This window comes from Anthonomus grandis, chromosome 6 (assembly GCF_022605725.1).
Source record: "Anthonomus grandis grandis chromosome 6, icAntGran1.3, whole genome shotgun sequence".
Classification (NCBI taxonomy): domain Eukaryota; kingdom Metazoa; phylum Arthropoda; class Insecta; order Coleoptera; family Curculionidae; genus Anthonomus; species Anthonomus grandis.
Genome location: NC_065551.1, coordinates 30,946,499 through 30,971,791, shown reverse-complemented (window position 1 = coordinate 30,971,791; position 25,293 = coordinate 30,946,499). Strand labels below are relative to the sequence as shown.

The window sequence follows — 25,293 nt, the reverse complement described above, 5'->3', positions numbered from 1 at the left end:
GGGTTTCTGTTTCTAGTTGCATTTTGCTTAATAATTTTTCAGAATAAAAAAGTAGTGTTAAATGTATGTTTAATTTTATTTATAGGTTAGGACTATGACAACAAAAACAGTTTGGCCAACCTAAATTACATTGCAGGCAAAACAAGTTACATCACAAAAATTCCAACAATAACTATTTAATTCAAATACACTATTTTATGTACAAACTAGAAAATGTTAAATGAGCACCCTAAATATTAAAACCAAGATCCCTCATACATTTTTTGTGTGCCTCAATTAGGTCTCCGCAATGTTCTTCACCTTTCTCTATAATACTGAAAAATATAACAGTAAACACTATAATTGTTTATTCAAATTTCTAAAGCTTACCATTGATCTCGGACCTTTTTCGTTTCAGGACATGCACAACAGGGCTTCAACTTTTTAGGGGCTTCAGTATTTTCTACTTCTTGCGAAACTGAAGCGGCTTCGACCTTTTCGCTTACGTTTCCCATTATTATCGGCCTACAGATTAAAGACTTTTATACGGACAAGAGCTGACAATACGTACATATATTTAAAATTATTTACCTCTTTAGTCTTATCTCCAAGAGTTTTTAAATTTAGATATTTTTCAAATTTCAACTTGAGTCGTATCAAATTGACATATGACAGTCCTAATCAGGTGTTTTTGACAAGTAAATTAGGTTAGAATTCTAAGGTTGCTTTTAGACGGTGGCAACAATTGCGTAGGCCATGTTTTTTTTTAACATTAACATTACTTTCAGTAACAATATAGCTAAAAAAATACTAGCAAAATGACAACAGCTCCTATATTGTAAAATTTTCAAATGGATATTTGGTATCTAAAGGTCTTAAATTAAAAACGCTTTCTAAAAACTATTCCATTAACTATCCGAGATGTGGCCTTTCCTAATGTACAAGTAAATGACGTGAACTTGTGTTTTGTATGAAGAAAGTAGTCTTCATACAACGATCAAAATTTTCAATCATTAAATGGTTTTATGGAGGCAATTCGGAAGTACAGTGTAGGGAATTAATTTTATGTCCTAACAATCCTGATAAAGTGGCCGCTACTCGTGGTGGTGGCTGCTTGGTCGCAGCTTCTCACAACATCCACCTAGAGAGGGTTAACTTGGAAGACATCCTTAACTCCACACCACTTATAGATATTTTAGGTTGTAAGCTCACTTATGGTTATTTTGTATTTTATTTATTTGTAATCTATGTCCCTCCTTGCACAACCGAGAGAGACTTTCAGACCTTGTGTGAAACAATTATGTCACTGGATCTGGTCCACACAAAACGCGTTATGATTTGTTGGAGATTTTAATGTTCCGTCTTATCAGACAACCGAAGCTAGCAGTGTCAAGTGCAAGCTTTTGACCATCCTATGCGAGATCCTTGGTCTTAAGTAGTTTAACAATATTCCAAATGTTAATAATAGGCTTCTTGACTTGGTTTTTTCAAATTTCGACGTCAGTGTCATCAAAAGTATATCACCGCTTATTGACGAATATTTGCATCATCCTGCTTTGACAATTTCTTTTAAATCGACTTCCCCTCATAAATATAATCCTTCTATAAGTTCAAATAATCTACAGCAGTTTAACTTCAGAAAAGCAGACTTTCCACTCATGTATAATTTGTTGCTTGATGCAGACTGGTTGTCCGTCTTGCAGTCTTCTGACGTTGACAGCGCTTGCAAGGAACTTTACAAAAGACTTGATTCAGCTTTTGCTGCTTCAGCACCTTTAAAACAACGAAGACGACGGCGATTTCCAGTACAGTTTTCAAAACAAATTATTTCTAATATCTTTAAGAAGGAAAAAGCATATCGTGACTATAGATCCTCTCCAACTGAATTTAATCTTTCCAGATACAACAGGCTTCGTCAGACAGTAAAATCTGAAGCCCGTGAGGCCTATAACTCATTTGTGACCCAAGCCGTTTTTTGTCACTGATCCCTCATCGTTTTGGTCTTTTGTTAGAGCTAAGAAGGTCAAGAGAGGTCACTCTTCACTTCCGTCTAACATGTGCGATGCCAATGGTAATTCTTTTCAAGGAAAAACAGAAAATATTGTGCCAGCTTTTGCCAAACTTTTTCAGACTGCCTATAAAGATCCAATCAACCTCGCAGAAACCTATCCTCCTTCTAATTCCTAAAACCTCATTGACATTCTTCCATCAATTACCACTGAGGAAATTATTGCTGCTAGTCGTAGGCTAAAAAACAGGTTGACAGCCGGTCCAGATGGTGTTCCAAGTTTTGTGACTGCATGTTTGTCCTTTGTCAGCCTTTATGTCATATTTTTAACCTTATTTTGAAAACTGGCAAATTTCCAGGCGTCTGGAAATGTGCTAAAGTAATACCAATTCACAAAAAAGACGATATAAACAGAATCGACAACTACCGACCTCTCTCCATTTGATCCATTAGAGATGTTGATGATGATGTAACTAATGAAGAGCAAACAAGATGAAATTTTAGAAATAAAAGAAACTCATCATTCTGCCATGTTTTCAGTATGAAAGATGGATTCAGATAAAAGAAATACCGGCTATCAAAAGGAAGATTCCAACGCAAACCAAAAATTACTAGAATATAAGATTTTAAAACGAAGAGACTGAGTAGAAATTTACACGGATGGGTCATTGGAAAGGAAAACGGGAAAAGCAGGATTTGGAGTATTTTGTCCACAAGAGAACCACAAATATTCTTCAAGGCTACCCGACAACACTCAGATATGTACGGGAGAGGTGGTGGCGATATACAATGTATTTCTTTATTATAGTAATAAAGAAAAACTTTTTATAGTAATGTTCTCAGACTCAGAAAGTGCTATCAAAACTATCTCATTAAGAAAAATAAGAACTGAAAATAAAGATTTAAACAATAATTGTGTTAGAGTTTGTGCTTGTTCGGTATTCCAAGAGATATATAGAAACAAGATGATCTGATTGATTTACCTCAATAGTCGCCGCCAATATATGTCAGGAAAGATGCATTGAAATTAAGAACAAAGCAAAGAGAGAAATCTTTAAAAAGTGCGTTACGTAATACTTGAACACTCTCCAAACTTTATTAATAACCTAAAACTTTATTAACTAAAGGATAGAGGACCAATGGCATAGTTCAATCACGAAAAATGTTAAAATTAGTTTGGGACACGATTTTACGCATTCGCGAACTTATGAACTGGGCCTTACGTAAATGTGAAGTTTATCCTTTCACATTCCGGTGACCTTAATATTATCTTTAATCTTCTCTTTCTCTTTCTTTATTATCCTTCAAGAAAAGGACAGAGCATGTCAGATCACATGGGTTGGCAAATGTCAAAATGACAAATGTCTAATGTCATATTGACAGGGACGCTGTCGTTTATGGCTTTCTATCAAGATCAAGAAATTCTGTGGTGTTGTGGAGTTAAAATTTATGATAAAAACGATATTTTGTAGAGGAAATCTTCCCATTTAAAACAGGTAATTTAATAACAAATTCTTACTTATAATTCCCAGGAAGCAGTTTTCTACGATATGAAAAGTCCAAGGATTTGGTAAGAAGCTAAACCGACAACGCCTCCCCCAGCAGGTTTGTTAAAAAAGCCATTTCCACCTAAGATATGTTTTTAGTATATCGTTTACTATTTATCTTAATTTTTAAAGTTAGCCCTTAAATGTTAAATTGAGATTCAAACTTATTTCTTTTATAAATTGCGAAAATGTGACTTTTATGCTGTATTGATTTTTGATAAATTTACATCGTTGCCATGTTGTGTTGTGACTGTGGCCCCATAATTGAGTTCTGAACTGAGACCTACTGAATATTTAATTTTGTAAATAATGTCTTACGGTAAGTTTTATACACAAGCAAAAACTAAATATTTAACTACAATTCAATTGCTGAGTTAAATATTTTTTTTTACAGATTATTGTATACTTGAAATTTTGTAAGGATGATGGAGCCAGCTGCTCCTGGTACTGAAGATGAAACTATTGATCTGCATTTTGTGACTAAACAGGTAATTTTAATTAAGTAACTAAATACTCTTTAAGATCTTGTTGTCAGTTTTGATCTGTATTTTTTTGTTATTTTATTTTAGTATTTGGTATATTATTTAGATATAGGTAAGTATTGACAATTTTATGATAACTTTTATTAAAAAAAATGGTTGAATATTTTTGAAATGAAACAGGTTGTTTCATTTTAAACTGTCATATAGAAAGATGAGTCTAGTTTACTTCTTGGCAGCAGTTGTTGGTCAAAAAATAGATTTTTTAACAGGTTTTTTTCTTTAGGGGTTCTTACATTACATTGATAATAAATTTCAGTATTTACAAAGAACATTTCAGAAATTTTTTATATGCTATTCAGGTATATTATGATTGATATTATATGCCCAATCCTATGTAATTAGGGTTATTCAAAACTAAGTGTAAACTTGCTTGGGGTACAAACCCTTTATTCAGGAATTATTTAGTAATTCAAATTCACAGAGTTGACAAAGCCTTGCTATGAGCTAAAATAATCCTAATAAAATACAAATATCATAGAGTACAGAATGTCATTCTTGAGTATATCAAAGGGAAGTGGTAATATACATTAAAAATTCAACTACATTAAAATACATAAAAATAAAACTTCATCAATAATAAGACTCATTAATTATGGAAAACGAGAAGAAATTGACCTAGTTGCAATAACATATTCGTCAAGGGTTTTTCTTTAGATTTTTCTTAAATTTAACAGGCCAGTCTATTGATCTAATGTCAAGAGGAAGGTGGTTACAGATTTTCTTTCCTATATAAACAAATTACTTTTATTTGCTCACTATGTGGTATGGGCAATCGAAACTGTAAGTGTGTTAAGGAATTTTATTCACTAATTGTAATTCTTCATTTGTATAATTTAATTTTGTTACATTAATAAGAGGTGTAACTTATAGATTATTGAAATTATTAGTTTTTTGGTGCCTGAATATATGTGAGGAGCTTATTACGATCATAAAAACTATATCAACTCATTTTTTTACTCAGGGTAGGGGAAATTAAACATAAATATAAAATAATACATGTGTGTACAGATGATATAATGCACATAACAGGTAATACTTTATCATATTAGAGGCATTTATTTCCAACAGGTTTGTTACCCAATTACAGGAAAGAATATAAGGAAAAAAAATATTAAAAAAAAAAAGAAAAATTTACCGAAATGATTATAAAAATGAAAAATGAAAATGCTTAACATTCTATGCACCTAAACAGACTATCTATATACATACTAGAAAGACTCTGCATCACCTATTTACTTAATACCTTCTATAATGGACATTAAACTGTCAACAAAAATATCGAACCATTCATGTAAATTATTATTAATATATTTCTGACACATTATATTAATAGGGGATTTAAACAAAATATTAGTCCTAGCGGGATTTACATAAAATAATCTAAAATGCCTAGAGTTTATTCTTGGTACCCAAAAATTTAAACCAGCCAAAAGGGTGGGACAGTCAATCTTGTTATGAATAAGGTTATATAAGAATTTTATAAAAAGAATTTCTCTTCTTTTTGCTAAGGATATAATATTTTTTTTTTTTACAGGATCAACCCCATTACAACAGTAAATTAAATACAAAATCAATTGAACCTAACCATACTTAACAGTAAAATACTAACTATTAAGCAGTAATAAAGCCTACTTATAAATGTAAAATACCGAAAATAGTTTTATAACTTAAATCAATATAACAGAATTCTAAAAATACTAAAAACATACCCTACTAAAGTATAATATTTAGTATTGCACTAAAAAAAAAAAAAAAAAAAAAATTAAACAATTTCTCTTATTTGACTCGTAAATCTAGATAAGGAAATGCCCAAAATTTCAACCTCCCTAGTATTGACAATTCTTAGAGTTCTTTCAATAGGAGCAGGTAATGCATAATTGGCGCTATGAAATGGTAATGAAAAGACACGATACTGCCTTAAATTCCTAGATGGAATATTAAATTGTATTGTCATCAGAAGTTCTGGACAAATTATCTGACCATTCAATAATTTATACAAAAAAAATAAATCTGCATATATCCGTTTTTGTCTCAATGTCTTCATATCAAGCATTTCTAAAACAATATCATAAACATGATCATCCGGAATTCTTATTTGAAGTTTATAGAGACAAAACCTAATAAATTTGTTCTGAACTCTTTCCAAGGACAAGCAATTATTCATGTAAAAGGGCGACCATATCACTGAGCCATATTCCAGCAATGAAACAACCAATGACATGTATAACCTCTTACAGGTCTCTATAGAAAATTCTTTACAGTTCCTTAGTACAAAACCCAGATTCTTAGAGGATTTGAGAACAATATTGTTTATGTGTGCATTAAAGTTTAAACGAACATCAAACGAGATACCAAGATCTTTAACTATGCTGCAATATTGAAGTGTACTTCCTTGAATGTTATATGAAATGACAACCTTTTTAGTACGCTTGAGAAAACTTATATAATTGCATTTGCTTACATTCAAAAACAAATTGTTGTTAACACACCACTCATTCAATCTATCCAAATCACTTTGCAACAAAATCTGATCCAGTATTGATAAAATCTCTCTAAAATCTTCAAATCATCAGCAAATAAAAGGAAGTCACTGTTCTCAAAGCAAGCACCAATATCATTCACAAAAATATTAAAGAGCAAAGGTGAACAGTGCCCACCTTGTGGAACACCTGAAGTGACATTAATATAGCTTGATCTTGCATTACCTATTCGTGCCTGCTGGGTCCTCCCTGACAGGGAATTTACAAACCAATTCACCATAAGATTAGAAAATCCAAAAATATCCAATTTTCTTGCCAAAATACTATGGTCAACTCTGTCGAACGCCTTGGAGAAGTCGGTGTAGATTACATCCATCTGACATCCCCTCTCCAAGGCATTCAACAGATTCTGCTGAAACACTAACAAATTAGTCACAGTAGACTTTCCAGAAATAAATCCATGTTGTTCGCTAAGTAACAACTCTTTACAATAAAAATATAATTGATCATAGATAAGACTGTCCAGGAGCTTCGGAATGGCTGATTGTATACAAACACTTCTGTAATTCTCGATTTTGCTATTGTCGCCAGATTTCAAAATTGGCATTACAAAACTATGTTTCCACAAGGTTGGAAAAATTGCAGAATCTAAAGATCTTTTAAAAATTATAAAAAGAGGGTATGAAATAGTACATACACACTTTATTAGAAAATAATTCGGAATGCCATCGGGTCCTGAACTAACTTTGGGTGGCAACTTGGTAATTTTATCAAAAATCAACCCAATGGAAAGGGTGGGATTAGGAATGGTCATAACTAACTGCTTGCTGATTGATAAAAGCACCATTATTGTTTATATTATTAATAGGACTATAGACTGTTGAAAAAAACTGGGCAAAACCTTCAGCTATCTGTTCACAGCCAACGAACTCATTATCATTATAATACATTAAATTAGGAAGTTTATTAATTGATCTTTTATTGTTTATGTTATACCAAAAACTTTTAGGGTTAGTGTAGAGTAGTTGGTCTAAGTTTGAAATATAATTATCATAACAAATATCAGTCAAAGTTTTACATCTAGCCCTAATGTTTGAAAAAGTAATATAATCTGCCACATTATGACTGACCCTGTAGCATTTGTGTGCAATTTTCTTTTGCCTAACTAAATATCTTAATTCAGCTGAAAACTAACTAGGAAACTTTGAAGTTTTATATCTATATCTAATATTAAATTTATTTAAGTATAATTGATTATCCAAACTCGACTGGAAAGACACCTTCCTCTCTAAACCACAGATACCTCATAAACATGCGCTGAACGTGCTCAATATCATCTATCAGGTATATCTAGCTGTAGATCAATATCATCTATCAGCTATAAATTGGGTACCAAATTAGAGATCCGTACTCTATTTTTGAGCGTATGTAAGTGAAAAAAAGTAGTTTTAAAGTATTAATATTTTCAAAGTGCCGACAGTTTCGATAAACAAAACCCAACAATTTGGCAGAGTCAGAAACTATTTTTGCTATATGCTTAGCGAAACTTAATTTTGCATCGTAAGTAATTCCCAGATCAATCGCCTCATCCACTCTGGCCAACAGAACATTGGTAACAGTTTTCTAGAAAATGAGAGAATAGAGCATTTATTAACATTTAGATATAGTCTATTGATATTGCACCAATTCTCTACTTTGTTAAGATTTACCTGAAGGAATTCGCAATCGTCTTCAGTATCTATTTTTGTGAACAATTTTATATCATCCGCAAACAGTAAACTCTGACAAGACAGTAAATTGGCAAGATCATTTATAAATAATAAAAAGAGAAGCGGGCCCAAGTTAGATCCTTGCGGAACTCCCGAGCACACTTAATATATATGAGACTTAAAGCCTTCATATTCAACAAACTGTTTACGACCTCGTAAGTAAGATTTTATCAAAGCAACTAAATCCGTAGAAAAACCAAAAAATGTTAGCTTATGAAGAAGTAGAAAGTGGTCAATTTGGTCTCTTTGCTTTGCAGAAATCAAGGTATATTACATCAACCTGACCTCTATTATCCAAATGCTGACACAGATACTCATTTAGGCAAGCCAGGTTTACTGTACAGGAGCGATTTTTAATTAAACCAAATTGATTAGGTGCTATGTCTAATTTGACATGGGCATATATTCTATTATAAAGAACTATTTCAAAAAGTTTGGCGAAATTACATAAGCTCGATATAGCTCTGTAATTTTGAATGTCGTTCTTCGGTCCCTTTTTGAGTATCGGGGATATTCTTGCAGTCTTCCATTTATTGGGAAATACTGTTGAAGACAAGATAAGATTAAATATGTGGGCAATAGGCCCTGATAAAGCGCGAATACAATCTTTAACGACAAGACTTGGTACTCCATCGGTACCGGAGGTCAACTTACTTTTTAGTTTATTAGAGGCGGTGACAATTTCATCTTCCGAAAAATTATAAGAGCAATTTAGAGAGTTGTTAAAGGCTTTGAAAGAAAGTTCCAAATGCATCAACAATTTGCTGTGGATCTTTTATTGTACGATCCTGAAACAGCATTACTCCGAGAATACGCGAAATTCCTTTCTTGTTCTGCACATTGTTCCAAAAATCGGAGGGGTCTACATTAATTCGATTTTCAGCTGTTCGAGAAAATTCTAAAAAAGCAATCCTAATTTGTTCTTTAATATTGCTTCGAACTATTTTAAACTGACTTTCATAATAATGAGTTCTGTATTTCTTGAGTTTTTTTCGAATTAAATTCTTTATGATATCAGAATTAAACCAGACTGGAAATTTATATTTTTTACGATTTTAAGCGGAACTGCTCTATGAAATATTTCATTAAGTGTACTGTAGAAGCTGTCGCAAGATACATTAGGATCAAAAGAGGCAAACACCTCCTGCCATTCAGCAGCTTTAATTAAGCTATATAACATGGGATAATTAGCACGTCTAAAATTGAAATAATTCTGTACCAGTAAATTGTGGGTGAAATTATTAGTCTGAGGTAATTTACCCTTAAAACTCATAATTAATGAGGGATGATAAGAATCACATTCAACAAAAGAAAAACTACTCAAATGAACTTCACACTCAGACAAATTGGTTATCACTAAATCCAGGATTCTTTCATTGACATTAAGGACGTCGTTACATTGTACGAATTCCATTATATTCATAAAAGCCAAAGTTGATCTCACAATAGAGTCATGCTGGCGACTAAGAAAATTGGGGATATTAAAATCACCCATTATAATTATTTTCTTGTCTTACAAATATTGCATTGTTTCAAAGTAATCGTACACCATATCATAAACCCATTTGCTACTAGCAGGAGGTATATAGACAATAAATACAAAGCACGTAAAATGGTCAAAGGACAATTGCACCTACAATCTCGATAGAATATACAATTTGAAGCAAATCAGATAAATTTAGAGGTAACATTTTAAACTCGCGTTTAACAGCTAACAATACACCTCCACCCTTCGACAATCCAGTTCTGTTGTAACTAATAATGGCATACATGGTAATTTCATAAAGGTATGTACATATTTGTTTCAGTAGGAGAAGGAACTCTGTATCAATTTTGTAAAAAACAACAAACATTTGTTGCTTATCCTAACTGAATAAGAGCTATGAGATCAATTACATTATTGCAAATCGCAGAAATAAGGGACAATAAATAAAATGCCAAATAAGTTCCAAACACTTCAGAGGCTTTCAAAGTAAATTGGAAATTCATAAAAGATCCTTTATGATTTTCCAGTTTTAGATTTTTTCTAATATAATGCAGACATAATTCTTTAAGATTAAACCATGTTTAATAGCTAAAGGGTTATAGTGTAAATCCAAATTTGCAGTATGAAGTTCTTACTCTACTGCCAATTATTAAATTTACGCATCACATTAGGTCATACAGCTGTGGGGATATATATTATTAAAGATAATCATATAACAAGTTAAAAAAAAGCGGTACAATATACCAATTTTTTTTACATATACAATACATTTCATCATTATTAATTTTTTTAATAATGGCCTAGTAATAGAAATACATAATACTGAAAGTAGAGTTTTTATTGAATAAATAAGGTTGACTGGTATATATGGATGTTACCAAAAGTATTGTCATCGCCTCAACCCTTATTTGCATCCTCTGCTTGAGAACTAAACTTTTTTTTAACGCGTAGGTTTTACCGAATGTTGAATAGTGTAGTGAACTGCTGCCGTATTTTGCTATTATGTTGTGCTACACAAGTGTCTCAACATTTCAGGTGGATTTCGTCCCCCTTTGTGAGTAAAAGAAGAACATTCAAATTTGAGTGTTCTTTTTTTTCTATATATAATGGTCCAAACTTATTCAGTTGTATTTCTTTTAGTACAACTTATTTCCCTCTTCTTTACTTCGCGATTCGTATATTCATTATATTTTTGGTTTCAATAATAATCGATTTTTACGTGTTTATTCCGATTCGAATCTAAACTTTTAAGCTCAGATACGGCTACATTCTTATTATTTAAGTATGTTTACACTGTATTATGATGTTATTGCGTGATTTTTAAAAGGTTTTATAAAGTATTTATAATTAATTTCATTAACCAAACAGGTTGGCTATAAATTCATAAGTGAACATATTTTCAACAAATTTTTCCAATAGGTATTTAAAGTAAGAATATTTGTTAAAATTTTTTTATTGATAAATTATTCTAGAACTGATATAATGCATTACTTTATTATTATAGGAGACTGAACAGGAGCGCCTACTAAAGCTAAAAGTTTCCAAAAATGGCAAGCCTCTACAAGTGTTCGAACTCAGTTACACTAATGGGAGTGAAAGTTGGTTTTGTAAGGTACGTCAAAATGTATGGAAAAATTAATAATAATTCGTAACTAATAAATTCGCAAAAAAAAGTGACACGGTAATTTATCAATAAATGAAGACTATGACTTAATATAGTCACTACCTATGGTAATTTTGAAAAACAGATTGACCTCATGACTATTGGGAGTATAAAATTGTCCATCTTAATAATAAAATACCAAAAAATTGTTTTATTTAGATTTGTTCAAAAATATAAAAATAACATAATGAAATAAAGTTGTAACTGTTAGAGCAGAATAAAAAAATGGTTATTTATAAGAAAATCAAAATCTGAGTCCCTATAACTGTACTTGCATAAGTAGAGTGTACTGAAGAATATTTCTTCGAGATTGCATGCATTTAAATCAAAAAAGTCATATACTTCATCTAAGACCCAATCTAAACATGTTAAACTAATCATGCATATTATATACTGGTAAATTTTTTTATTGCATCTTCCTCCTTTACCATATGCATATACTATGATGTACATTTACTGGTTAAACAATTTTTAAATTCAGAAAGTAAGAATCAAATTTAAATGAGTATATGTATTCCTTTATAAGTTTATTAAAAACTGTAATACTCTGAATCACTACAAATCAGCAAATCTTAGTAAGCATGTCATGTCAAGGATTCTATAAAACCTTCCTTTAAAAAAACAGTTCTATCAAAGTCAAAATCAAGTTTATTGTGCATTAATATAGCATATATACACAAAAGGTGTTATTCGGGTAAAACGATCTTCCATAACACCATACATTGTACATACAATTATGGTACTGTTAAAAAAAAATAATAAGAAGCAAACAGTTAAATAAAAATAAATATACAGACAACTTAAGCCTACTAACACAACCCAGACGTAGAGTATTGAGAAGAGCAAAATAAAAAAAAACAATTAAGCTATCATCTGCTGTAAAAACTTGGTGTATTGATTCTTAAAGGAATAATGACCAGAGCCAGCCACCAGCAAATAATTTGAATTTAGAAATTCCACCGCACGGTAGGCAAAACAGTTTTCAAATTTTGTTGTGCAATAAAAGGGAATATCAAAATGAGCCACATTTCTAAGGTTAAGGTTATGTAAATTGTCCCTTGCAGTCAAATATTCTGTAAGATAAGATGGAGAGTTGTGTTTTACAATTCGATATACAAACATAGCAAAGTGGAGGTCAACACGAAAATTGTATTTTAAATGTTTATTATTGATATATAATGGAGTAATGTGGTCAAACTTACGACCCCCATAAGCAAAACGCATACACATATTTTGAGCCTATTGTATTTTAGTTTTATACTCTTCTGTAAGGTAGCTGTAGTATACTGAGTTACAGTAGTCTAGCTGTGGCAGGATTAAGGATTCTACCAAGAGGTATTTAATATGGGCAGGAAGAACATATTGAAAAGAATAAAGGGTCCTCAATTTTAAGTAAACAGAGCACAGCTTCTTCAAAACATGCTGCCGAAAATTCATCGCAAAGTCCATTACAAGGCCCAGATTTCTAGCATATTCAACAGATGGGATAATTACTCATTTTATATGAATGGTTGTAAAATTGAACCTAATAAACTTAGCTTTGACGGCCTTGGACTCAATAATCAGGTGTACACTTTTTTTGGCATTAAGCAACAATCCATGCCCAGAAGACCAGTCGGAGACATTGTTCAGATCAACATTGACACCAGCAAGTCCCTCGCAAAAATCTTCAGGATAAAATGAACATAGAAGCTGAGTGTCATCAGCATATAGATGTGATGAGCATTGATGAATCTGAGATGGTAAGTCAGCGGTAAAAAGGGCAAAAAGTACAGGACCAAGAATGGACCCCTGAGGCACTCCATGTTGAAGATATTGAATGTCAGACCTAGCCCCATCAAGGTCCACAACCTGCCTTCTATGCTTTAGATATGATGAGAACCAGCCACAAGCTTAATCAGAAAATCCAAAAAAGTGCAGCTTAGCAATCAGCATGTCATGGTTAATAAGGTCAAATGCCTTACTATATTCTAAAAGTATCAGACAGGAGACCTTTGATTAATCCATGTTTTTAGATATGCAACTAGTAACCCTGCTAAGTGCCGTTGCTGTGCTATGACAAGCTCTAAATCCAGCCTGAACATCCGGCAGCATGTGTTGAGAGTGAACAAAATTGTTTATCATGTCGGAAACCAGTCGCTCAAGCATTTTCCCAAAGATCGTCAACAGGCTAATTGGTCGTAATTCATCCAGACTACCGACATGCGTTGTCTTGCGTAGTCTACTATGTTGAATGCTTTTTGGTTTCTAGTGGCTATCTTGAGAATATAGATCTTAATTCGTTGATTCTTTATTTGAAACATGCTCTTTTTTTAAATATGGTAACAATAATAATAAGTTTATTTAAACATAAAAATAACAGTTACATATAGAATAAGAAGGCAATGAATAAACAAAAGCCCGGATTTAACATAATCTAAAAAATGAATAAAATAAAACAATGAGAAATAATAAAATCAATAAAATATACAATTAAAAAAAATGTACCTACAGCTAAAAGATTTACAATCAATAGACAGATATTTATGTATTTATAAAAACTAATCATAATACATTTAAAAATATTGAAACTAGTTACAATTATAAGAATCTGTTGTGACAAAAACTGACAGATTGATTACTTGCCTTTTAATCTTCTTTCTCGTAATTTTGAGCTGCAAACTTATTACTTACTTAATGAAATTTAAGTTCCACATATATATAGTTTTCATTGGGTTGCATAAGAATATTACATTAAGACAGACTATTGGTTTTCAGTGTCATATTTAGGTTTTTGGAGTAATATCCAGGGTTCTCATTTTTTAAAAGAAATATTATTAATAATAGTGATAGTTAAAAAATGATCATTTTGTAAATAAGAAAGTAAAATGCCTAGCCTTTAGTTGGAATTGTTTCAATTGCCAAACATTCTCTATACAAAGGAAGGAATTTATAGATTTAAATATATTAATAAGTTTATGGTTAAGGAGGAAGTAGGAAAGGGAGACAAAAATAATCTTCTTTACATCTGTAAAGTGTAGTTATTATACTCTGGAATTTTTGAATCACTAAAATTTAAGTATTAGAAAACAACATTAGAAAATAATAAATGATTAAAAGAAAAAGTATTTGAATCCAATGTTCTCAAGTATTTCTTCTCATACACTCTTGGATTTATAATTCTTGATTAATATTTAGTTTTATACCATTTCATAAATGAATCAAATTGAAAATGAGAAATCTATGCAAGACATCAAGGTTTATTATGCTTAGTCAAACATTTCCACTACTAAATGTGCCCTGCTTCTTCAGTCAACAGAAAATCTTTAGAAATTATTAGAGAAAAAGATTAACTACATTTGCTATATATATATTAAAGCAGCATTTCTTTCCTCTTGCAAATTTCAAAGTTCTTTTTAGGGTATTAACAGCTTTGTGGTGATTATTAGAGTTTAAGATTAAAGAGCCATACAGTTTCTTAGAAGACTGAAGTGTAAAACTTAAACTTCATTTTTAAGACATTCTGCAATTCTAGGTTTGTGACTGCCCAGTCATGGGCAGAGTGTATCAACACGAGATCGGACGTAGACATACGCAAAATATAGCGGCCCTTTCGGGGGACGTTCCCGAATCGACTAAAAAAGAAATAACTGAAACCAAGGAAGAATTTAGCTCCCCAATTGAAGTGGCTCCTGGAGAACCTGTACCTCCTGGATTTGAAGGGGAGCTCAACCGAAATTGCGATATACAAGTAATAATTAAATGATTTATTTAAGGCTTTTTATGTTTAAAAAAAAAAACGCATTTTTTAGGAGCGACTTGATGGTTTTAAGGTGGGCCCTCTGGTTGCTTTGGAATACCTTATTGAGATGTACGATTTTGACCCAGCAAAGGAACCGTCTTATTTATGCATCCTGTGCGATAAGAAAGGCGACCCAAGGACCGTGTTAACCCATTTGGCTAGTTATAATCATATTTCGCAGGTTAGTAAATTAGTGTTTATAATGAGGCACTTAATAATCTCTTAAAATCCTTTAGTACCTCCAAAAACACTTTCCCACTTGCTATCGAGCCCTTGCTCCGTACATGACTAAACAGTATAAGAGAAACTGGCAAACTGTTTTACAAAAAGTGGCGGAGGCTATAGAGAAGAAGTACGGAAGGCTGAAGCCGTTTTCTCTTGATCATGATAAATTTGAAAAGGATAGGCTTCATTATTTGGAAATAATCTCGAAGGGAAATCATTTTTCTGAGCAGATGGGTCCAACGTTTGTGGAATTGATTGTGCACGAGGAACTTACTAAAACATTTGATGGTAAGAGTAATATTTTAATATTTCATTAAATGGTATTGAAGACTAATGAATTTTAGGGTAGTAGTTTAAAACTAAGATATTGCGCTTTAATTGGAGAATCGATTTTCTTAAATTTTTTATTGTATTACTAGATCAGCTTTCAAAACAATTTGCTTAATGATTTCGAATGGGACAAATAAAGTGGTTAATACGTAAAGTAGGTTAAGCTGTTATGCATGTTATTTAATTACATGCCGTGAAAATTGCCATCTTTAACTGTTCTAAATTTTAAAAACCCACATCTTTATAAATAAGAGTTTAAATGGGATCCCACAGAAAAAAGTTATATGGTGATAAGTCCGGAGACCTGGCGGGCCAATTAATAGTGTAATTTAGTCCACTTACGCGTCCATTAAATACGTTTTGAAGTTATTCCCTGTCTTGCTGTGCATTGTGCGCAGCCATCTATTTGAAACCAAATCTCGATGTCAGGTACAACTTCTTCCAATGCTGGTCCAATTTGATTTTTATTTAAATGTGTCTCCTCCCAAATATTCTTCCATAAAAAACGGTCCAATAATTTTATGAACAAAAATACCCACACAAACATTTACCTTTTGAGGGTACTGGGTCCTTATAAGGACCTACCTGTGTTCGTTTTCTTTACTCCAGTGACGAAAATTTTGAACATTTGGCTCATTATTTAAGGTAAAGGTGCATTCGTCTATAACTTCAAAACAGAAATCTGTTCTTCGGATTCCATCGCTTTCCCTTAGTTTCTGATGTTTTTGATATTTAGAGGAATGGTATTTGTATTTTTTTAACGTGCGCAGTATAATCTACTATGATCTTTTCCTACAACTTCTCCAAGAGTTCTGCTGCTAATTCATTTTTTTTTGTTCAACATGAAGTAACATTTCAAAATCTTAAATATTATCATTATTGTTTTGCTCTGAGGATTTGCATTTACTAACTAAAATGTCTATCAGAGAAATTCACAGAGAACATTTCATAATAATCATAGTTATTTTCTCTTGATTAGTGTTATAATAGACAGTTTTCGGAGATGCATATGTTTTGACCCTTAACATAGACATAAACGTTTTCTTAGCCGCTGTTTGGCAGTTCCCCAAAAAATGTTTTCGAAATCGGTGACACGTTTACCGCTAACTTAACGATAGCAAAATACTTTATTTCCAAGAAATTCGTATTCGTTCGTCTACAATATTATATCTAATTTAATTAGTTAGCCTTATTTAAAAATTGGAAAATACATAAATTTACAATATGATTGAGGATTTTGCAGCTCTAGAATCAGACAATTATTATCTATAATGTTTTATTTTGCTGGATCAACATAGGGATTATTTGCTAGGGTGTCGATTAGAAGTATTTGGTTATCTTCCTACATATGACCCTACTTTTCTTGAATTTTGTCAAGACACTGGAATTTAGATTTGGGTTGGTTGTGGTCATTGTTATGCAAAATAAAAAAACAAATATCTTTTTACTGCTTCAAACAAAGGGAGACTAAATAAACTTCAAAAACTGTCTAATTATTCATACTGACCACTAAATAAATAGATGACAACATTTTGACATAAAATTTTGATAATTTGTCTGGTGATTTCATTTTTTAGTTGGTTTCAACTAAATTCTAAATCGCTTATTAGAAAGTAATGAAATTTGGTATGGTGGCTTATCTTACTCGCACATTTAAAAAAGTCTAATACAGTTATTCTGTAAATATACAGGGGATCCAATATTTACTGAAAGATCCATAATTTATGTGAGTTTCTGCCTTAGGGGGAGCTTGGCGATATAACCCGGGATAATAAAATGTCAATTAAAAAAACTGTACCACCGTAAGACACTGTATTCTTCTTTAGTCGAATGTACGTGTAATACCAAGGTTTTTGAGAAAATGAGGTGTTTAACTAATTGCCTACGACTTATACACCTATTCTTATAGGATCGCTAGTTTCAACTCAAATATTTCGGTACTCAACTCTATGTAAATTAAATAAAACAAGGAAATAGTTTGTTCCATTCGGCTTTCATTGTTCCAGATGAAGGCAAAGTAATCAAAAAACAAACTGCCCAATTCGGCGGCCATAGTTTCATCGAACGTCCGCCGGTGAAGGAGCCACCGAAAGCGAAACGTAGCCCGTCGCCACCGGTGGTAGCGAAACCAACCAAAAAAGCGCGCCCGCAAGGGCCGGAACCTAAAAAACCTTTCGAAAATCGTCCGCCTCTCAAGGGCAACCGTGGCGAGAGAAAACGCAGTTTATCGAGTGTCTCCAGTTTATCGAGCGAAGATGAATCCAGGGGCAGAGGTAGGAGATTCGCTAGGAATAAATCACCTCCTAGGGTTGGCAGAGACAACGCGAGAAGATTTAATGATAGGAGGGACGAAAGGTACGCCATACAGAGTATTGCTTCATTAATTAAGGTCATATGTCAGCAATGTATAGGCTGGGGGCTTTGGAGACAACATCGAACTTATTTAAAACACTTTTTCTTCATAATAAAAATTAGTTTTACTCTCAAACATCAAGGAAAGTAAAACATGTTTAAGAGCTAAAAAGACTAAAACAATAATGACAATATAGAACACGTTTATTATTAATTAATTGAACAATAATAATTCTCTTTTTAATATGTTCTTCTAAAAATTATGGGTTGTCCCACGATGAACTACAGCAACCGATTTCTAGGATAGTAGGAAACTTTGGACTTTTTAAAAATTTAGTAATATGGATTAAGATTACAGGTCTATCTTCTAAAAATAATTTTTACTATGCGATTTAGCCACTTCTATATAAAACTGACAATATTTTTATTATAATTTTTTTTTGTTTATTGACGATTAAAAAGTTTTATAGGGTGATCACTTCAGACCAGGACATGGTTCTCTTGCAAGATGATCTGAACAGATTGTGTGAATGGTGTGTTGGTTGGTAATGGTTTGGAGGTACACTGACTTAGTAAAGGACCTTGGTATCTTTTTTGAGGAACAATTGAATTTTAATAGCGATGTTAATACTATTATAACTAAAGCATCTAAGGTCCTTGTTTTTGTCCCGCGCAATTGTAAAGACCTGTCAGTTAAAACTTGCAAAAGGTTGTACATATCACTTGTTGTCTCTTTGTTGGAGTATAAATCGATAATTTGGTCTCCTTTTTACATGAATAATTGTATAGAAGTGGAGAGAGTTAAAAATAAATTTTTTTACGATTCCGCCTTTACAAACATGGTACCAACTGTGCAATGCACTCTCCTGTCGAAAGAACCTTGAGGCTAGTAAACTCTAATGGAATTAAAGTTTTGGGAATTTCCTAATTACATTTTACGAGTCTTATTAAGAATTTGTAGGATTTTGTTTTTCCGAAATAATTTTGCTCCATGATTAGTATTTTGAAGTAAATTTGATCATTGTCATTGATAATAATATATCTTGTTTTTTTTAGCTAATTTTGCAATGCCAATTGTTTACATTTTGAGAGATTGTAAAACAGTTTAATTATTCTTGTTATCAAAATTAAATCTGATAATTATTGTTAATTAATAATTAGTGGTTAGGAAGTCTGGCTTTTTTTTTTCAGAAATATTTATATTTTTTGTAATGGGGTTGAACCCGTGTATTGATTAAATTAAATAAAATGAAATATTTTGAATGGAATATCCTATGTATTATACAGGGTTCCATCTATAACCTAACACATTTTAACTGCTTATAAGTCGAGAACGGAAAATGACTACAATGTGCGGTTTTCACAGAACTTGATGATTTTCAAAGGCCGATTTCTCAAAAATTTTAAATGTAACACCCTGTACTTTTTAATTTCACATGAAAACCTGTTAAATCCCCTTTCCGAAAATGTATAAATTGTCTTAAATTCATAATTTTTTTTTACAGAGCCAATTTTAGTAAATGACACCTTTTTGAAAATTTTCCTAGAATACATATTCGGTGATTGATGAACATTTTCTGGTAATTGCCTATGTATCGCTTTAGCATGATCATAATTAAATAATTTGCGCTATTGCCATGTCTATAAAAAGTATTTATTTTATGTATTAAATTACAACTATTTACAACAATTTTAACAACAAACAATTGAAGAAATTAATTTTAATTTATAACTAATAAATTAGCTGCTGAATATGACCCCCATTTTGCTCGGAACACAAATGTAGACGGAGAAATAAGTTGCCGAAGGCGTTTTGTAGCATTCGCGGTGTAATTTGGTTTACTATGTTGTTGCGCAGTTCATCCAAATTTCTTGGGGTTGGATTGTAGCAACGGTCTTTTACATATTCCCATATACAAAAATCTGGAATGGTTAGATCGGGAGAATAAGGTGCCCACTCGATTGGACCTGCTCGCCCTATCCATCTGTTTAAAAATTTTTGAGAAATCGGCCTTTGAAAATCATTAATTTTTTTCCTCCTATTTCAGGTAAATTTTGAAACTCGGCAACACTGTCAAAAAAAACTTTAAAAATATTGATGAAGTTCTGTGAAAACCGCACATTATTGTCATTTTTCGTTCTCGACTTATAAGCAGTTAAAATGTGTCAGTTTATAAATGGACACCCTGTATTGTAACGAAATTTAGGAATACACTTTTATTGACAACGTCAAAAACTCCTTTAAACGTTAACCGGGACTCGCGTTTAATTGTTTCTATGCGTGGACTGTCGTTTAATTGTTTCCAAAGTAAAAAACCTGACTAAGCTGAATAAGATGAATAAATTTCACGCAACGCGTCCTTTTTAAAGACCCATAAAACAATTTAAAAATGTTTAGAATTTTTCTTCATTGTTTTTGCCGAAAGAGACCAATGATTTCAAAAGAATACAGTCAGACAGTCAAAGCAAGCAAGGATACAAATTCTTGAAAATTTTAAATACAGGGATCTACATTAATATAACCTAAATTGAGACAAAAATGGAACTCTCAAACAAGATGATTACTTAAAAACTAGACTCTATAGATGAAAATATTAAACTAAACGTAAGTAGAGTCCTAAATAAACCCTTCTAATCAACTTTATAGTATTTTGTATATTTTAGGTACATATGCCATACTGAATTCGTGATATTGAAAGCTTTTGTTGTGAAGACCTTCGTCTACAAACGTAATTTTTTACATGAAATTTAAACTAAATCAAAAACAGTTAGACCAAGGCACAAAATGGTGTTACAAACTATATGTATTACATTACAACAAAGATGTTGCCGGTTTCATATAAAAGTGTCAACATGACATTATTGCAAATATTTTTATAAGGTAGATGTTTACTCTTAATCCACATTCACAAGTTTTCTAAGGGGAAAAAAGTTGTATTTGGGTACATTTGGCCAAGAATGTGTGTTTGTTGCTTTCCTCAAATTACCTTTGGTGGAAACTTAGGCAAATTAGGATAAACTGTAATCAAATAAAAAAATAATAAACTCAAAATTGGTATATTTTATGTTGTACGGTCGGACATTAGATTTCCGAGTTTGGCCAAGGAATTTATGGGGCGCGACGAATTTTTAATCAAATTCATGTCAAATCAGTCATACCTATGCACTTTTTTTTTAAATACATATCTATTCTGTAATTTGTTTTTCAATAAGGTACAAGATATTAAAATGTAAGTTTCTACTCTGGTTTTTATGTAAAGCTCAGATATCGACATGAAAACTGGGAATCGGAGGTTTTTGGGGAGACATATGATTTTGTTCTATTTTTTAACATAAAGTGCAGAGGGTGCTAGTTACAGCTTATTCACACCCTATTTCATGCCATAACTTTCATACTAGTAGGGTTTATTAAAGTAACTGATTGAATAATGATTTTTATAAAAAAAAGGTGTACTGCATTTATTAAAGCGTTTTAGAAACTGTTGCACAGTCAAAAACACTAAACTCCTGGCTCATTAAACTAATGTCAGGCATATTGACATTAGTTTTGACTTTTATTTTTTATCTAAATTTAAAACATAGGTCTTATAACGTTAATAATTCCTAGGCTTAATGGATATTCCAATATTGAAATGAGAGATTTGAGTTACATCTATGTTCAAGTAAGTTTTAACAGTCGTGCGGCATCAAGATGGTACTGGCAACAATATCCAAATAGAAGGCACCCAAATCAAAGTATTTTTAATAGATTATATGGTCTGCTAGGAGAAACAGGGAGTTAAGAGTTAAGAACTTAACGATTACTTTTATTCATTGCTGACACCTTGCCACCCTTAAATAAAACTTGTTAATGTAAAATTAATTGGGCTTATAGATAACTAAAAAAATGTCGCATAATTTCAGAGGAACTTACAGACCTATATCGCCCAAACGACGAAATAATCCGATGGCAAGACCCAGAGACCTTGAGGATGAGAGGCGCAGAAATAGAGAAAAAGAGAAGCAACAGAAAATGGACGAATACGAAAAGTTGTCTAAGGCTATCGAAAATGACGTAGAGAAGTTCATGAAACAATACGAAAAAAATCCGGAGAAACACCCGAAGTATAACGAGGAGTGGAAGTTATTTTGGAATAAACGGTAATAATAATAATAATAAGTTTCTGTGGCTGATCTTATACAAACGCTTATTTACAGGTACAAGGAACTACAAATGGAAGGTAAGGACGCCTCTAAATATGATTTCAAGCCAGAATGGATTGGTTTTTGGGGAAAAAGAATGCGAGAGCTCGCCAATGAGGATCTCGCAACTCGAAAGGAAGGACTTAAAAGACGCTTAGGTTTGTGTTCTTAAAAAAACGTTTTTTTTTTCATTTTGAGAATCTAATAATAAATTTTGTGCTTCTATTGTAGGACTTGCAGAAGAAATTGTTCCCGTTAAGTTTCGAATTGGAGGCGGACCTGTAATGCCCAGCAGTAATCTTAAATCCGAACCGAAGAACACCCGGCCTACGATGCCGATGGCCGCGCGGCCGGATAACGATCCTGAGGTGATTATTGTTGAGGACAGGAAAGACCCCCCACCAAGAAGACCGTATCAAAGGTGAGTTTACGCCCTGGATTTTTTTTTGTTAGTATACTGGGTGTTTACTAAACATGCCGCAAAAATATAGGGGATTATTCCTCGGACCAAGGATATTTTGTTCTTTTATGATTTTTGATAGGACATGTCCAAATTTTAGAAAAAATTAGACGTGTTAGATATGTTCTGTGTTTAATACTTAAAGTCTTGTTAGTGAAGTCTAGTCCTGAAAGCTATCCAACGTCGAGATGGCTGAAATGCCTGACATTTATGGACTTGCTGATGGCAATTCAATAGAAGCTACTCGGATGTACCGTAAACGATTTCCGATCGTAATGTGCCTAATAGAAAAACTTTCCGAAATATACATCAACGACGTGAAACAGGAGCATTGAAGCGAAGTGGAGGACCAGGAAGGCCAATGACATTAAGAACGGTAGAACTAGAAGAGAAAGTGATAGCTATGGTAGAAGATCTAGGTACTATCGTGCCGAAAAAAAACTGGGACAGCAAAATCTCCTAAATCTCTTGGTCTATTAGAATAATATACTTTGATGTTGTCAAAGTTAATTTAATTTTTGTGACAGCCGCGTTAACAAAATCGTTTTTTCAAAATGCCCGCATTATCTTCTCAAGAAAAAGCAATAATATACACTCGTCTCATGGATGGAGTTCCTATAAGAAGAATCGCAGAAGAATTGGGCATTAGTAAAAATACCGTTTTCTTATCTTAGGCAAAAATTGCAGAATATGGAGCTATTATAAGAAATCCAGGTTCTGCTCGACCAAAAATTTCAAACGACAGTCAAGATAGAGTTAGTTGGCTTTCTAAGAAACAATCCGTTTGAAACAGCAATGAAGGCGAAAGAAGACACGCATTTTCCTGGTTCTGCTAATACAGAGTATTAGGATAAGAAATTCGGAAATTAGAAGTTGCTGTGCAACAAATAAAATATTTTTGACTGAAGCAAGCAAACAGAGAAGATTACAATTTGCCCATCAATATGCACACCAAAACAACATATGGAAAATGGTAATATTTTCGGATGAAAAAACCTTTCAATCGTGCAATAATGGCAAAATCCGCGTTTACAGGCCCTCTAATACCAGATATGATGAAAGATATACACCTAAGACTAAGCAAAGTGGACGTTTTAGTATAAACGTTTGGGACTGGATTAGTTTTAGAGGACCACGCATTTGTCAAATAGTGCAGGGAAGGCTTAATGACTTAATATATTGCAATATCCTGAACAATGTTATAATGCCATCGGTTGGTGTAGTCTATGGGCAAGATTTAATCTTCCAACATGATAATGCTCCTATAGATAAAGCCCGTATAGTTCAAAACTATCTAGACGAAAGACGAATTCAAGTTTTACCGTGGCCCTCGAATGTATAAAGATAACTTTAGGCCTAGAAATCAGAATGAATTACGCCTAAAGATAGATGAAGCATGGGACCAAATAACCGAATAATATACCAGAAACTTAATTTTAAGTAGGCCACGACGTTTGCAAGCTGTAATTGATAACGACGATGCCCTTACTAAGTATTAATAATTTGTTATTCCATATTATCAAAATAGATATTAGTTCCTTTTGGTTTATTTATAAAAAGTTTTGTATTAGTATTATTATTTAAATATGTAACTATTAAGACTCCAAAAATTCATAATGAGTAAATATGCATACCATACCCAAGGAACGCGATTTACTATAATAGACTAGGAGACAATTCCCTACCTAAATTTTAATGTCCCAGTTTTTTTTCGGCACGATGGTGCCTCTTCCTTGAAAAATTGCAAATACTTTAAATATGTAAGTAACGGGACAATTTGGAAGATTTTTAGAGAATATTTGTTGTACCCATACCACATACAACGGGTTCAGGCTTTTCACGTATTGCCTTCTGTCAATAGATTTTGCACATATTGGTTTACATACTTCAACTACTGACTCTTATTCTTTTTACCGATGAAACCAGTTTCTCAAGAAATGCAATAAGGAATTTTCACAAAAACCATGTTTGGGGAGAAGAAAATCCACATGAGGTACTTGAAGATCGTTTTCAACATCAGTTCATGTAAAACGTTTGGGTGAGACTTATAGGTGACTACCTAATTGGACCGGTATTTTTGTCAGGAAGACTTACCGTAACTTTTTCGAACAAACGCTACCTTCTAAAGGATGCACCATTGGCTACAAGAAATATAATGCGGTTTATGCACGATGGTGCACCATCGCATTTTAGTATTTTGGCTCGACAGTTTTTAACAGTAACATAGGGAGATCGCTGGATTGGTCGCGGTGGACCTCACGTATGGCCTGCTCGAGCCTCGGAGCTAAACCCATTGGATTATTTCCTATGGGTACACCCACAGTCATTAATTTATACTATTCCAGTGGAAGATGTAGAAGATTTGAGAAATCGGATAATTGCTGGATGTAACGCAATCAGAAACGATCCTGGTGTCTTTGAAAGAGTCGAGACGATGAGGAGGAGATTGGATTTTTGCATCCGAGCGGAGGGTAGTCATTTTGAACAGT

The 25,293-nt window shown here is 32.6% G+C and overlaps 1 protein-coding gene across 5 annotated transcripts in view; it reads left to right on the top strand.

Moving 5' to 3' along the window:
• Positions 1-3,363: 3,363 nt before the first annotated feature.
• LOC126737193 (uncharacterized protein CG7065-like) overlaps positions 3,364-25,293 on the top strand; it is a 44,199-nt gene continuing 22,269 nt past the window's right edge. For 2 of the 5 annotated variants that reach the window (XM_050441962.1, XM_050441959.1), the window contains exons 1-10: positions 3,365-3,483; positions 3,929-4,022; positions 11,316-11,423; positions 14,989-15,204; positions 15,266-15,436; positions 15,492-15,768; positions 17,817-18,165; positions 22,066-22,302; positions 22,360-22,502; positions 22,576-22,765. In XM_050441962.1, coding sequence (XP_050297919.1) covers positions 3,957-4,022; positions 11,316-11,423; positions 14,989-15,204; positions 15,266-15,436; positions 15,492-15,768; positions 17,817-18,165; positions 22,066-22,302; positions 22,360-22,502; positions 22,576-22,765 — 1,757 coding nt within the window. In that variant the 5' untranslated portion in view covers positions 3,365-3,483; positions 3,929-3,956. Of the gene's footprint in view, positions 3,484-3,569; positions 3,593-3,668; positions 3,854-3,928; positions 4,023-11,315; positions 11,424-14,988; positions 15,205-15,265; positions 15,437-15,491; positions 15,769-17,816; positions 18,166-22,065; positions 22,303-22,359; positions 22,503-22,575; positions 22,766-25,293 lie in introns of those variants that run through there. The other 3 variants (XM_050441960.1, XM_050441961.1, XM_050441963.1) reach the window with 3 other exon arrangements.